Source organism: Strix uralensis, chromosome 14, assembly GCF_047716275.1.
Source record: "Strix uralensis isolate ZFMK-TIS-50842 chromosome 14, bStrUra1, whole genome shotgun sequence".
Lineage (NCBI taxonomy): Eukaryota > Metazoa > Chordata > Aves > Strigiformes > Strigidae > Strix > Strix uralensis.
The window spans coordinates 22,985,641-23,000,677 of NC_133985.1; the positions used below are offsets into that span (position 1 = coordinate 22,985,641).

General features: G+C 54.1%; 1 protein-coding gene across 4 annotated transcripts in view; it reads left to right on the plus strand.

The window, feature by feature from the left end:
• The window catches only part of ARHGAP26 (Rho GTPase activating protein 26), a 145,959-nt gene that overhangs the window by 92,364 nt on the left and 38,558 nt on the right, over nucleotides 1–15,037 (plus strand). For all 4 annotated transcript variants that reach the window (XM_074883287.1, XM_074883286.1, XM_074883285.1 and 1 more), the window contains exon 18: nucleotides 7,361–7,520. In XM_074883287.1, the coding sequence (XP_074739388.1) occupies nucleotides 7,361–7,520 (160 nt within the window). The remainder of the gene's footprint in view (nucleotides 1–7,360; nucleotides 7,521–15,037) is intronic.

The window sequence follows — 15,037 nt, forward strand, 5'->3', positions numbered from 1 at the left end:
GCGGGAAGGCTGCGGATCCTCGGCGGTGTCCAGCGTGCTGCCCCGCGGGCTGTGGGCTGGGTGCTGGTCTCCAGCCGGGCATTGCTGGTGTGGGGTGGCAGCGGTGCAGGGGATGGTGTTTGCAGCCTTGGCAGCCCCCAGTCCGGCTCCATGCCTGGGGGACGTTTGAGTGAAGTCCCCTTCGGCTGGCTGTGCTTCTGCAGGTGGGAACCGCGGTGATGTTTTAACATCAACTCGTGGCTGTGCCCGTGGCTTTCACCAATGAAAGACCCGCGGCGGTGCTGACGCCGTGCTGGGGCTGGTGAGCGCATCCGGGATCCCCTGTCAGTGCGTCCCCCTGCAATCTCCTGTCGAGCTCAGCTTGCCCTAAGCCAGAGAGGATGGCTTTGGGCACCCAGGCAACTTGGTCTGGAAAGCCCGACTCAGAGGAGCGTTGCAGCACCATATGTGTTTTCCTTGCAAGTCCCAGCATGCCTGGTATTCACGCTGATGAGGCTTACCGATACTGAACTTCACATTTGGCCTCTGCATCTGTTCGGTGCGACACGATCGCTTTTTTTTTTTCCCTGGGAGTGAACCCAAGCATCCAGCTGTGGCCAGATTCACCCGGGAGAAAAAGAGAGTCTTGTTGGAGCAAGTCAAACCGCCCAGCAACAATGCAGGTACATGTTTTGTCCCAGCTGAGCAGGGAAAACTGAGAGCAGTGCATCCGCTTGCTGAAAACCCCTTTAATTCTCGACGTTGCATCTGAAGGTTTTGTCAACTACGTTTGGAAAGTTTCTCCTTGTTGTGACTGGGAGGTTTTGTATTTCCTGGTGATCTGTCCTCCTTTTGGCTCCGCTCGCCTCCCTCTGCGTTCCTTGGTTCTTGGCTCTCCCCGCTCGAGCGGCAGCGCAGCAGAACCTGCACTGGGGGAGGCTTGGGCTGCGCACGGCGGTGTCTCACCTGTGCCCCCGTCCCGGCTCCTGCGTGCTCAGAACACGCAGCTCCAGACTCCTCTGGCCCTCGCAGAGCTCCCCACATCCAAGAGCAGCCCAGAAGAATGCAGGCATATCCAGAGCCTTAATAAACACAGCAGGATAAATCACAGTGATGCAATCTGTGAGTGTGTCATTCCCATGCGCAAGTGCCCGGCCGGGGAGGTGAAGCGGAGCTGGTCATGCTCCCCCGTTCCCTGCTCCCCGCCGCTGTTCACGGCTGCACGGCTCTGCCGGGGGCCACTGCGGATCCACCTTCCTGGCCCCGCCGGCCCGTGCACGTGTGCCTTTAGGAACGGTTACCCTGATGCGTGACTGCCCAACTCAGCTGCCGTAGCGCTGCAGGTGTAATTCCTCTGTACCGTGCCACAGCCCTTTTGGTTCTCCAGCTGTGAGCGGTGGGTGGCATTTGTGTTTGCAAGGGCACTTGATGGAGAATTTCCATTTCCAGTCTCCTCTGATTCTGATATCGCAGGAGAGGAGCTTTGATCTTTTAAAAATCTCTTTTTAGTAACTTGGAATATTTTCACAACTATTGTTATCAGCCATTTTAAAACTTGAGCTGTTCCTTTCCTGACCCATTTGCTTTTGACAAAACTCAGCTCCTCTGTTCCCGGGTCCCAGGAGCAGCTCGGGTGCCAGCGCCATTCCGTCTCCCTTCCGAGCAGGAGCTGGTGGCCGCGCACGGCTGGGTGGCATGAGCTCTGCAGTGTTTTACACCGTGCCTGCCGCAGAACGCCGGCTGCCCTCCCGCCCATCGGCTGGCGTCCCCAGGATGCCGGGGTGGGTCCCCCGCGCTGGGTTGGATCCCCGGGGAGCTGCGGGGCTCAGCCCCGGGGCACAGCTCCCCCGGCCCCTCGGAGAGCGGCGAAGCCGGGCAGGGGAGCCGCTGGCGTTGGTGGCCAGCCCGGCCCTCGCCCGGCTCCTCACCCAGCTCCCCACCTACACGCTCATCAGCTGCAGCCCAATTAAACTCGATAATGTGCAGGGATGACTTGAATGCACCCAGGAACATTTCCCAGAACTCATTAGATTTTATCTGATAAATACCACCAATTGTGTGCGCTGCAGCTGCCTGCTCTCTGTCCGGCAGCGTGCGCTCTCCAGATGAAATGGATGGAAATGGGGGGAGCTGGGGGGGCAGGGACACGACTGCAGGGTTTCGCTTGCATCGTGCCGAGCCTCCCCCTGAGCGGGGAGCTGTACCCCCCCAGACATGGTTTTCTTGGTGAGGACTCGGTGCCTTGGTTGGGTCTTGCCGGTGTGGGCGAGCGCAGCTCTCCCGCGCACCGACCCGCTCCCCGCCTCGCTCTGCGCTCGCTCTGCTTTTTAGCTTTCATTCACGTCCGGAGTCAAATGTGTTTAATTTGTAACAAACTACCCAGAGCAGCCTAAATAATTTTGGGGATTTCTAGCCCTCTGCCTGGTGGCTTTTCACGTTCAATAGAAGCTCTAATGGTGGTGGCAGACATGAAATATATTTTTACCTGCAGCAATATGAATTAGCTGCATTATTTTCCATCCTGCAAGGTCTTGTTAGGCCAGCCATAACAAGCACTTTGTTTTCAAAGGTTTGTCCCAGGCATGGAAATAGAAACACTCCAGACTGCCTTTGTTCCCTTTCAGATGTTTGTTTTCTCAGAGATTTTTCTCTGAATCAGGGAAGATATTTGAACTAATAACAATGCTCTCTGGCTGAGGCTTATGTATGTTCATTTTATATATAAAATACATATGCAGAGCGATTCCAGGCACAGAAAGCAAGAGCTTTGTGGGGAGCAGAGCCAGGCGCCCTGGGTGGCATCCCCTGGAGAGGCCACTGCTGCCCATGGAGGTGTGTGGTGGCTAGTGCCCGGCACTGCTGGGCAAGCGGGCCAGAGCAGTGTGCTCACGGAGGTCACGGCATGTGCCGGTTGAACAACCCCGCCAGTGCCAGTTCACAGCCCTGAAGTCTCAAGCTGGTACATTTTCTGTCGCCCTTGGCTCTGTGCGTGGTGTTAAGCTGCGGCGCTGGAGCTGCTGCTCGGCCCCCAGCGCTGGGCTGGTGCCAGGTCTTGGCTGTGTTACTGGGAGGACTGGGCAGCTCCCATGTGTTGCCTCTGAGTGTTCTCCGCCACTCCCACCATACAGGTTTCTCTGTAGGTCGCTGGAGAAGCAAATGAGTTAATTGAATTTCCATGAAAATAAATATGAGCTGTTGACCAGGCTGGAGAAACTTAAATCATTAATGTCTGTAAAATCAAAGAGGGCCAGCGCAGCCCTTCCCCCAGCCTGCAGCACCCCGGCTCCGCTGCAGTTCTGTTGCCCGATGCTGACTGCAAGCCAGTGCAACAAAGAAATATTTACTGTTCCTGTATGCTTTCTCTGCACTGAAGCTTGACTGCCAATTACTCTGTATTAAATTATGTTTGGTCATGCCGGTGATTATACAGTATCCAAGCAACCTAGGCATAATCTAATTTGACACACAACATGGATTTCCTCTGCTCCCATCCTCCTTTGTTTTTCTGAAAGTGAATGCAAAGTGAGTGGGGGTCCCCGGACACCCCCAGGAGGGACGACCGGCCTGCTCAGCGGCGGGGACAGTGCTGCCCTCGGCTCCCGGCCCACTGTCCCCACAGGGTGACAGGGCTCGCTCCCCAGCTCCTTTGGCTGGCTGCTCGCCGTGGCCAGCACGCCTCTTGGGTTGGCACCAAGTGGGTCAGGTCCTCGCAGGACAGAATCATCTCAGTTGGAAAAGCCCTTGAAGATCCTCCAGTCCAACCATGAACCTCACCCTGACTGTCCTCAACTCCACCAGATCCCTCAGCGCTGGGTCAACCCGACTCTTCAACCCCTCCAGGGATGGGGACTCCCCCCATGCCCTGGGCAGCCCATTCCAACGCCCAGCAACCCCTTCTGCAAAGAAATCCTTCCTAAGAGCCAGTCTGACCCTGCCCTGGCACAGCTTGAGGCCATTCCCTCTTGTCCTGGCGCTGGTTCCTTGGTTCAAGAGACTCATCCCCCCTCTCTGCACCCTCCTTTCCGGGAGTTGTAGAGGGCGATGAGGTCTCCCCTCAGCCTAAGGTCCCTTTGCGGGGTGGCTCGGTGGTGGTGGGTGCAGCTCTTCCCCCAGCCGGGGGGCTCCGCAGCCTGTCCCACGCTGCCGGGCTGATCTCCCGCGGAGCCGTGGGAGCTGTCGTGTGCTGCGAGGGGGAGGAACAGCCCAGAGTCCACAAGTCAGCAGCTGCCCGGCACACTGCGAGCACCGAGCAGGGGTTCAGAGGTTGCTCTGCGCATGTCTTGGGTAGTTGTTGCTTCCAACCTCCTGCTTGTGCTGGAAGTGACTTCTGCAAAGTGTGGATGGAGAGAGAACTGCAGAAGGACCCATCTAAATTAATATTAGTGAAGCTGCTTTCAGAGTGCACAGAGGGCCAGAAAAAAACAGCAGGTTAAAAGGAAAATACAGCGAATACTTGGAAACCTTCTAAAGGGCAGCTCAGGAACGGCACTAACAATGCCTGCCGAAAAGCACCAACATTAAGCACACTTTGGGATGAGAACACCCCATCTTTAGAAACTGTGGCATTATTTCCTAGTAGAAAGGACAATGAAGAGGTATACTTTATAGTAAATTATCATGTGGGTAATGGATGTGGAATTTGAAGGATGTGAAAGGTGAATGGTGTTTTGTAGCGCCGCTTTGGTAACCGAGCACTGTGAAGGCTGCTGCTGGAAAAGTACCCGTGGTACAGCCCAGGAGTTCATGTGCCACCCGGGTTTATTCCAGAAAGGAGCCAGACTTGCGCAGCTGCAAAATGGCTTCCATGCTTTAACAAATTCAGAGCAAACAAGTAAGAGCGAAGAGGAGCCGGTGCCGACCGCGGGATGGAGGCGAGGGCCAGCGCTCGTGTCGGGGCGCGTGGGCATTCCTCGGGCAAAGGGCAGAGCCAGGGCTGCGGCTGGTGCTGCAGGACCGTGTCCTGGTTGGGAAGCTGTTAATAGTTTAGTCTGAAATAATTAACAGGACCGTGCACAGCTGCCTCGCCGTAATGAGTCAATGACAGTGCAATTTATTAGAGTGATGTATTACAGGGTAACGGTAATGAGAAATGGAGGGACCTAATTTTGTAAGACTTAGATCAATTCAGTTGTTTTTTTATAAATGAACATTGTTTTACTAACCACGGAAGATCGTTAAAATTATTATTTTATTAGTACTTTTCAAAACTATTTGAATTACAGCTGTGTTTTTCAAAATCCAAATAGGAGCATGTGAAAATGTGTCTGAAATACTGATGTTGTTGCAATGGAAAAGTGTCACTGGTGTTTGCAAATGTCTTGATAAGGAGGTGGGTTGGAGGGGGGAAAAGGTTTGAATCCCTACGTAAGTAGGAGGCTTCTTCCTGTAAGTAAGCAGGATTTTTCCTAAGTAAGGATTTGTTTCCTATTGGACTTCCCTGGCCTTTCTCTCCACTTTGTGCCCACCCAGGGATGGAGGATGAGGAGAGGCTCTGTGCCTGCCTGGGGCTGGGGCCAGGGCCGGGGGAAGGCGATGGGGCGAGCGGGGTGGCAGCAGCCCGGCCGGGCAGAGCGTCACCTTGCTGCCAGCACAGGGCTACGTCCTCCTCGAGTTATCGTCTCTGTGACTGGAGCCTTTCTCTGGGGCAGCCCGTCTCCTGCAGCGCTGAAGTTTACTGACACAGGAGATTTCTCGGATGCTTGTGATAAAATATTCAGAGCTTCCTGCCAGCGGGGGAGGTTACGGGTAAGAGGGAGTTCCCGCAAGCTCCCAAGGGACTTTCGCCAGGGCCTCTGCACCTTTGAAATTGTAACCCGAGCACTTGGTGGAGGTGACAGACTTCTTGCCTGGGCAGTAAATAAGGCTGAAGCTGCTGCTGGGGGCAGCGAAGCCAACAGTTCTGAGCCCCTGAGCACCCCTCAGTGAAGGGCTCCTGCCTGAGGAGCTGTATATGGGGATGAGGAATGAAGAGTTCCTTTTGCTGGATCAAGTGAGATTTGGATGAAAAAGGATGGAAAGCATCTTTTTGTCTAAGCCAGCCCTAGCTTACGATGTGCTGAAATAAGCTGAGCATGCACACAGATGAGCACTGTGGTGGCTTGGCTCTGAGATCAATAATAAAAGCTCATGGCAATAACTTTTTGGGACAATCCAGCAAGATCTGAATCTCAGCCTCACTTTGTGCTGGCCTAGTGCATTTGTCCAGGGAAAATGGGAGAGAAAGAGTAAAGGGAAAAGGCACTTAAAACCCCCCTTAAGCTAAACTAGTGATTGCGCTGCCTGAAGTCATCGAGTTTCCTGGTTGAAGAGGTCAGGAGAAAACCACAAGAAAGAGTCGCAGAGACAGGGCTGTGGGGCTTCCACCGCAGGTCCTCCTTGCGTCACCAACGCACGTGGCCTGGTGTTCTGTGTCGCTGTGGGACTCCGGCACGTGACTCCACCGGAGCTCGGGGTATCCAGCGAGGTTGGTCTGTGCCTCACCCAGGCGTTTGCCACAGAGCAGCCGAGCGTGTGGGTCCCCTGGGTCCGGGGACCTTGGGGCTGCGTCCCACGTCGCGCTGTGCCCTCGGTACCCGTTAGCTCTCTGGGCTGAGCCGGGGCAGAGGACGTGCCCTGTTAGGGCTGCTGATGCTTTGCACCACTAAGACCAGGGGCCAGACTCTAGCTTCTCCAAAATAAACCCCCAAAATGCACATTAGCCAGGGTGCCAGGGCCTTGGCGCGAGCTGTTCCGCTTTGCTGAGCCAATCTGCTCCCACCGGGCTGCAACACTTGTGAACTTAAAAATAGACAGAGGTGAGAGCAGGGAAGGCTCGAGTGTCGGGGGTCCGTGGCAGAGTGGGTGTTTATGCTGGGTGGATCCCTCGGCAGGGCGGAGAGGGGCACGTGTGCGTGCATGTGGGCCTGGGGGTAAAGCCCCGTCTTTGCCTCCCAGCCTGCTTTGATTGGGCTGGATGGGGCTGACCTCTGGGGCAGGCAAAAGCGTAAATGGATGAGAAGGAATGGGATTTTGGAACATATTAGGTCACTCATTCAGTTGGAGAGCAGCGTGTGTCAGAGGTCCAACAATTTGTTTTTAGAAGGGTTTTAAGCATTAATCATTCAAGATGTTTTCCTGGGAGTGGTTTGCAACATGAGACTCAGTGGCCAGCATAGTGTTGGGGTTTTATGGGATTAGTCAATTCACTGAGGCTGAAAGGTCTCTAGTAATACAATAGTTAAATTTGTACTTTTCCACATGGCTGAGCCTTCAAGGAGCTCATCAGGAGTGTAAAAAATGTAAACAGGGGAGTAAGCTTTGTGCCAGCCATGAGGCAGGGAGGGGGTTTTCATGCAGAGTAGTTCTGTCACCTACTTTTTTCTTTTTTTTTTTTTTTTTCCAGAGTTGCAAATAATCACAAGCAGAACCTGATGACTGTTGCTAATCTGGGTGTGGTATTTGGGCCAACACTGCTTCGACCTCAAGAGGAAACAGTCGCTGCCATTATGGACATCAAGTTTCAGAACATCGTGATTGAAATTTTAATAGAAAACCATGAGAAGGTAATGGCTTTACTTGCTTCTTTCAGTGCAGTTAATTTATGACAACGAATTTGTCTCGGCCCCCTCTCCCAGGGCCCTGTTGCTCCCCGTGGCCACCACAGATGGAGGGGTTGTGCCGGGGAGGGCAGCAGCTGGTACCTCCCAGGTGCACCCCCAGCGATGGGCACGACTCAGGATGGGGTGTAGGGGCTCCAAAACTGGCGGTTCTTGGGCTGTGGTTGTGTAACCAGCGCTGCTGGTAACCAGCCCTTTTTATGGTTGTCTCATTGTGAGTTGGCGTGTCCGTGTCTTCATCGCAGAAATCCCCTTTTTCTCCCCTTTCCGTTGCTTAATAGGAATTTGTCCTCAGTTTGAGGAGGGATGAGCGCTGAAAGAAACTAGTGTGAGACACATGCTTAGGCTGGCTTCGTGCTTTTCTGACTAAAGCCGGGTTCGTTCAATTGTGGCTTCATCCACAACATTGATCTCCTAAATTATGGTGCATTTGTGTTGGTTGCCCATAAGGATGTTTTCGTCTGTCAGCGGAGCAGAGGCGGCTTGGTGGGACTGGTTGTCCCCCACCGCCGGCCGCGTTAAAAAAATGCCATTTTCTTCTAAATTCAAACAGTTCCCCGATCATGATCTTTTGTTTGGTTTCCGCTGGAAAGAAATAACAAATTTGTGCGTTCAGGCTGCGAAGGAAGAAGTAGAAGCAGACTTGCCCCCGGCCGGGGCAGGGTGACAGCTCTGGTGTGGGGCTTTGCTCGTGGACATCTTGGAAGGGGTTGTTGCAGGTCGAGGTGTGGGGCTGAGCCTCTGGTACGTGGCGCAGGCAGCAGCCGCGGTGCACGGCTGCATGGCGCTGCAAAGGGGCATCAAACACGCAGCCGGCGGGGACGGGGAGATGGTGTCTGTTGTTGTATGTTCTTGGAGAAATTGCTTCCACGGGCACTTAAAGGCCACGGTATTTATTTAGGACAGAGGAGCTAATTTCTTCTCCTCTGCATGGAATGTGATGGCAGTGACGGCTTAATGATGAGCTGCTGTGCAGAGGGGTGTGCGAGCAGCGGGGAGGAACCTGTGGCTGTGAGCAAAGCCCAGCTCCCCCAGCCCTGCTCCCGCGTGGAGGAACCAGCACGAAACCTCGTGTTGGCCTTCGGTGGTCCCGTCCGTCTGTCCGTCATCTCCGGGTCGGTGCAGGGGAGTGCTCCCCACCTCTCCCTGCTGCTGCTGAGCTCTTCAGCTGTGCCGCCAGCGTCACGAGCGTCACGGCATCGCTACGAGCGGGTTTTATCTCCCTTCCCCTCGCTGTGCTTTATGGAGCCCTTCCCTCATGGGCCCGTAGAGAAACATGTCTTTAGACACTGGGTTTTTTTCCTCCTGAACCGAGTCTCTTGCTGTGCCAGCCGAGCCCTCCGTCAGCTGGCATCTGTGGGGGAATCGAGGACAGATTTCTGCACTGATCACATCTGGGTGGGCTGCAGGGCTCGTCTCTGCTCACCAGCCACGTTACAGCTCCTACCCCAGGGTGTCCTGGCACTTTGAGGGTTCCCTCTCCTTAGAAGTAATTTATGGCACCAGCAGAAGGGTGAATCCTCATGTTGGTTACATACATTCATCACCAATTAATTCTGCGGGTGGGTGTACCCGCTGCCCAGGGCACTCGGCTGCAGCCAGGCCTGATGTTGCAGGATGATGAGCTGCCTTCACAGGGCTCCTGGGGCTCCCAGGGCTCCCAGGGCTCGTGGGGCTCCCAGGGCTCCCAGGAATTGTGGGGCTCACGGGGCTGGGGCTGTCTGCAGCTGCCTCTTCACCCAAGGATGCTGCGAGCAAAACCCCTGTGAACCCATGTCCCGATTTCTCCAGGGCTCTCGGGAAAAGATGCTGGGAAGGAGGGAGACAGGGAAGAGGTAACTCCGGGAAAGGAAAATCTCTTAAATGTGGTGTTAGTGCTGGTTCAGCTCCCGCTTTAGGACTGTTTCGTTTCAGTGTATTTCTTAATTTGAATTGATTCGAGCTCATTGAAGGTTCCCCGCAGGAGCTGCCGTAGGTGATTAGCAATAAGCAAGTTGCTTGCACTTGTGCTTCTGGTGCTTTATATTGTTTTACACCAGTGACTCACAGACACTGTTTATGATTAAGTACAGTCGCAGGGAAAATGTAATTGATTTGAATGGTTCCTGGCAATCAGCAACTGTCTGGTATTACATTATATTTCCCCCAGGTAAGTGGAATGCCTCTCCCGTCAAAATTACTGTTGTCATTGTGTAACCAAAAAAAAAAACCAACCAAGCTTGGTGATGACATCTCTTGGTCTGAATAACTGCTGGCAGCTTGTTTACACGATCGCTTCAGTAGGCTTATCTGACTGCTGGGGCAGGGGAGAGGGTTTCGGGGGGGTTACTCAGCGTCCCCCGCTCTCCTGCTTGCGTTTGCCATCGCCCCACCCGAGATTCAGCTCATCTTCCACCTGAGATTATCCCCAGGGAAACACATTTGTCCTGAAGCCATAAAAGTATCAGAGAAGGATGCTGGAGGATGTGGTGCTGATCTAACACGGTGCCTCCGGGTTAACATGTGCCCTGCACACCCGGTGTTTCCGATGTGCAGTTTGGAATCAGTCAGCAAAACAGGGCCTTTCTGAAGGTTCCCGGAACAACTGGTAAATTATGGTTTTCTCTCTACTGCCAGAGCATCCGACACAGACCATTAAACCCTGTGTGTAATCCGAAAAGTTAAATTGTTTCTGGAGATTTAACAGGTTTCCAGGTCTTGGATCCAAATTGTTTGTTTTACTCGCAATAACAGCAGTAAACTCTGAGATGGTTTTTAGAGCTTCTCAGACATGTTCTCCTCGAGGAGGTCTCTGCACATCAAGGTATCACAGCCCTTGTGTATGTCACAGAATCACAGAATCATCTTGGTTGGAAAAGCCCTTGAAGATACTCCAGTCCAACCATGAACCTCACCCTGACCGTTCCCAACTCCACCAGATCCCTCAGCGCTGGGTCAACCCGACTCTTCAACCCCTCCAGGGATGGGGACTCCCCCCCTGCCCTGGGCAGCCCATTCCAACGCCCAACAGCCCCTTCTGCAAAGAAATCCTTCCTAAGAGCCAGTCTGACCCTGCCCTGGCACAGCTTGAGGCCATTCCCTCTTGTCCTGGCGCTTGTTCCTTGGGTCAGGAGACTCATCCCCCCTCTCTGCACCCTCCTTTCAGGCAGTTGCAGAGGGCCATGAGGTCTCCCCTCAGCCTCCTCTTCTCCAGACTAAACCCCCCCAGTTCCCTCAGCCGCTCCCCATCAGACCTGTGCTCCAGACCCTGCACCAGCTCCGTTGCCCTTCTCTGGCCACGCTCGAGTCATTCAATGGCCTTTTTGGAGTGAGGGGCCCAAAACTGAACCCAGTCATCGAGGTGCGGCCTCACCAGTGCTGAGCACAGGGGTAAGATCCCTTCCCTGTCCCTGCTGGCCACGCTATGGCTGATGCAAGATTCTGATACGTGTCCTTACGGTTACAACTGTCACTGGGAGCTAATGCTCTTCGGGTGATCTCCTGCAGGTTGTACTGGCACCAGATCTTCTGGAAACATGGGACGGCGGTGGGATGAGGGTAGCACTGGGGCTGGGGGACGAGGGGATGACGGCTCCGTTCGCCTGCCAGGTAACACAACAGGCAGGAACCCTGAAAAAGCCGAGCAGGAGCAAGGTGCCCGGCACTCTGCCCAACACTACCCAACAAAATGTCAAATTGCTACTTAATAAGATACATCCATTAGTGATTCTCAGCCTTTTCTGTGTACGCTTGTGAACACAGTGCATTAAGGTAATGTGTTATAAAATGTATCCTGATGATATATTAAATGGATATAATTAAAAGGATCAAATGATTTTTCTCCTATGGCTCTGGATGTTGCCATGACAGGCAAACCAGGAGCGTATCCTGTGCCTGGTTACTCAAGTGACTGGCATTTAACACCATATTTCTGATCTAAAAATTAAATGTTAGCCAAAAGTAATATTGAAATGTTATTATATTGGACAATTGCAGATGTCCATCCATTTTCTTTTCCAAAGCTTAAACTTTTATAGCTCTCTGGAAAAGGCCATTGTTCTGAAGTGTTACAAAATTAAGAGATTGATTTACTGTCTTGATGATGTTCCCTCCAGACAAGAGATTGACCAGGTGAAATGTTAATGCAGCCAGTATTGATGACAAATAGGAGACTAGTTCATGCAGGGAATTACACAGACCCAAACACTAACCTCGGTAAATGGTAAGGACTAATGCTAAAGTCAAAGCCCTCAGCACCTCGTCTTCATTTTATTCTTTTCTGTGATTAGCTGAAATGTTTAGTGATGCTGTTGGCAGTTTTAGCTGGTCTTTGTAGAAGACTTAGTACCGCCGACATTTTGAACGTCACAGCAGCTTCTCATCTGCAGGTTCCCTGCGCGAGTCCAGGTGCAGGTTTGTGTGTGGGCTGGAGCAGAGACCAGGGCTGGACCCTTCTCTGCTGTTACCCCACACCCCTCTGGATACCCAACCCCTCTGGTTTTCACCTTCCTCCTAATAAAATGGGCATAATGGGGTAATTAACACCAAGCAGGAGGAGATCCTCCAGCGCGTGCTGGGAGGGAGGGCTCTGACGGAGGGGCCACCAGCCCTGGCCCCGCCAGCGTCTCCAGCTCCATGGGCCGGTTGCTCTGGGAGAGGTGCAGGATAAAGGGTGTAGCAGCACCCAGATGTGTGTCATTCAGAGGTGGGAGAGGTATCAAAAAAAAGCCTTTTAACTACCATCTGAGGCGAGGTGCTGCCGGGTCTTTGCCGTTCTGCAGACAGAGGAGAAGGTGGTGTGGAGCTGTGAAATTGCCGCTTGCATCAGGCTGAGCGCGCACGATCCAGCTGTAAATGTGATTTATGAATCCTGGCTGCTCCTCTCCTACTCTGCCTATTAAACTGTCTCTCTCTCCCTGTTAATTGGACTCTGTGACTGGGAGAGCTATAACACAGGTTTGAGCAGTGAGAAGCATGTCTCGGCTGTTCTTGTTAAATTAAAAAAAATGAAACAAACCTGAGAAACTTTCCTGTGAAGAAGAGTGGGGGGTTTGAGCTGAGGGAGATGGGGTGGGAGGTTTTGGTCCAGCAGTGCCAGTTTCCTTTGGTGCGGAAGAGATCTGTGCTGTTTCCCAGTGCACCATAATGGCAAAGTGAGCCAGTTCTTGGGGGTCTCTCCTTAGACCTTCAAAATCAGCGCCGTGCTTTTTTAAATGTAGCTGCTAATTGACTTTTCTCCACTGCGAGCGGATAAATTTAGCCCGTGTGCTTTGTGCTGCTCCGAGGTGGTAGAGAGAGCAGCTTTTAACAGCCCTGCCCCCTCCTGCACATCGCCTCCGCTCCCCCCGCTCCAGCTTCAGCTCAGTGGGGATGCCGAGGGGGGCTGGGGACACTGAGGAGAATCGTGGTTGCAGAGCATCGTGGAGAAAGGCCGATGTTTCTGCTCCATCAGGAGGCCACGTCCTGCCGGCTGGAGCCCCGGCTCTCCGTCCTGCCCGTTCCCCAGGGGAGCTCGCTGCTCGAGGGGTGAAGGGCGCTCAGGGAGGAGGTTGGGGCTTAAAAAAAGAAGTTGATAACACAGCCAGAAGCGTATTTACGGAACCCTTGCAGTTGTGTCGGTGCCTGCAGCGCAGGCTGGAAGCCCAAGGGCTGGGAGTGGAGCACGTCACAGCCCGCGGGAGGAGATGGTGGGGTGCGTGTGCTGCTGGGCGCAGGCTGCCTGTCCCCTGCCTGCTGTGCTGCCTGCGCCTCTCCCTGCCTCCGCCAGCGCGGCCGCAGAGCGTGCGGCGTGAGGGCACGGTGCAGGCCGCGGGCAGTGGGGGGGTTTATTGGGGCTCATCAGGCGTTTTAACTGAAATACAAAGTTGGTTACGGTGAGCTGGAGTGTGCAAGATGTGAAGTGCTGAAGCTTTTTAGTAAAATTGTTTCATAATGACATTCCAGCTGCATTTAAAAATGCATCCTCCTTGTAAGCTGAGGCTGGTTTTAGTCACTGAGTTCATAATTTAAGAACGTATATATCTTCTCTTATTAAAGACCAAAAAAACCGAAGCAAAAACCCGGAAGTTTATTTTCAAGTGTGCTGTGGGAAATCATCACATAAAATGCAATTTGTAAATCAATACTTTTATCTTGCTTGATTTATACATTCCATTACATTTCCCAAGTACAATTTACTATCGAAAAACAATTTGAAAGCAGGAGCATGTTAAAGCAGGCAGTGGCCGTGCTGGGTGTGGGCAGTGGAGCCCAGGTCAGGCGAGGTGCCCCCGGTACCAGTTTCAGCCCCCCCGTGCTGAGGTTCCTGCCCCAGAGAAGCTGTTTTTAGCTGGCAGAGTGAAGGGCTCATGGCACGGGTCCTGGCAGCCGGGATGGGCACCTGAAGCATGTGCAGCTGTGTGATGTTTTAGCTTGGTAAGCAATGTGCTACGAACAGCCCTGCGAGCTGGCCTGAGCGCCGGCGCTGGGAAGGGCTGGTGGGGTGCTGGGGAGGGCTCCTGGGTGCTGGGGTCAGTTCTTGCGGTGCAGGGAGGGCTGTTGGGGTGCAGGGAGAGGGCTGTTGGGGAGCAGGGGAGGGCTCTTGGGGTGCAGGGAGGGCTCTTGGGGTTGGGGAGGGCTGGTGGGGAGCAGGGAGAGGGCTGCAACAGCCATGCGAGAAGCCGGGGAGCTGCTGCCCCCCAAAGTCCCGTGGAACAGCCCCCTCGGAGGTGGGAATGGCCGTGGGCTGGTGCACACAGGGTGAGGACGAGCGGCGCTGACTGCAGAACGCGGGGCTTGGGCTGCTGCTCCCTCCACGGAGCCACAAGCCTGGGAGGAACGTGTGACTGAGCTCCACGGAGCTCCCCGGGCAGGGTGGCCGCTGGGCTCCGTCATCCCCCCGTCTGTTGCACGGGGTGCCCAGCTATGCACGGCCGCTCGCTCGGCAGGGCCGGGGCCTGGCTTCGCACAGCGATGCCCCGCTGCTCCCCGCGCCTCAGCCCTGCGGCGCCCTCGGACCCCACGCCCGGGTGCCTGCAGGCAGAAGGGCTGAGGAGCAACAGCCTCAGCCATGGGGCATTTTTAGTGCTGAGGGATCTGGTGGAGTTGGGAACGGTCAGTGTGAGGTTCATGGTTGAACTGGAGGATCTTCAAGGGCTTTTCCAACCTGGATGATTCTGTGATTCTGCATTTGAATCCTTGAGCGTGGTTCCGTAGTTCCTCTCCGAGGGCTGTAAGTGCCGCCCTTCCCACCCGCCTCCTCACGCTTTTGGGGAGGAATGTGGCATTCAAATCTTCGTCTAACGCCTCTTGGCTCTTTAGCGTTTATTTGTAGAAATCAGCATGGAGGGTTTCTGTGTGCGCGTGAGGATTTTGTTGTTGTTACACGAGGCAAAGCCATTATCTGCTGGCAGCCGCTGCGCTGGCCGGCGGGCAGCATTTGGTGGCTTTCTGCAAGGTGAGCGCTCCCCGGGAGCCGCCCTGGCGCCGCGGCGGGCAGCGGAGCT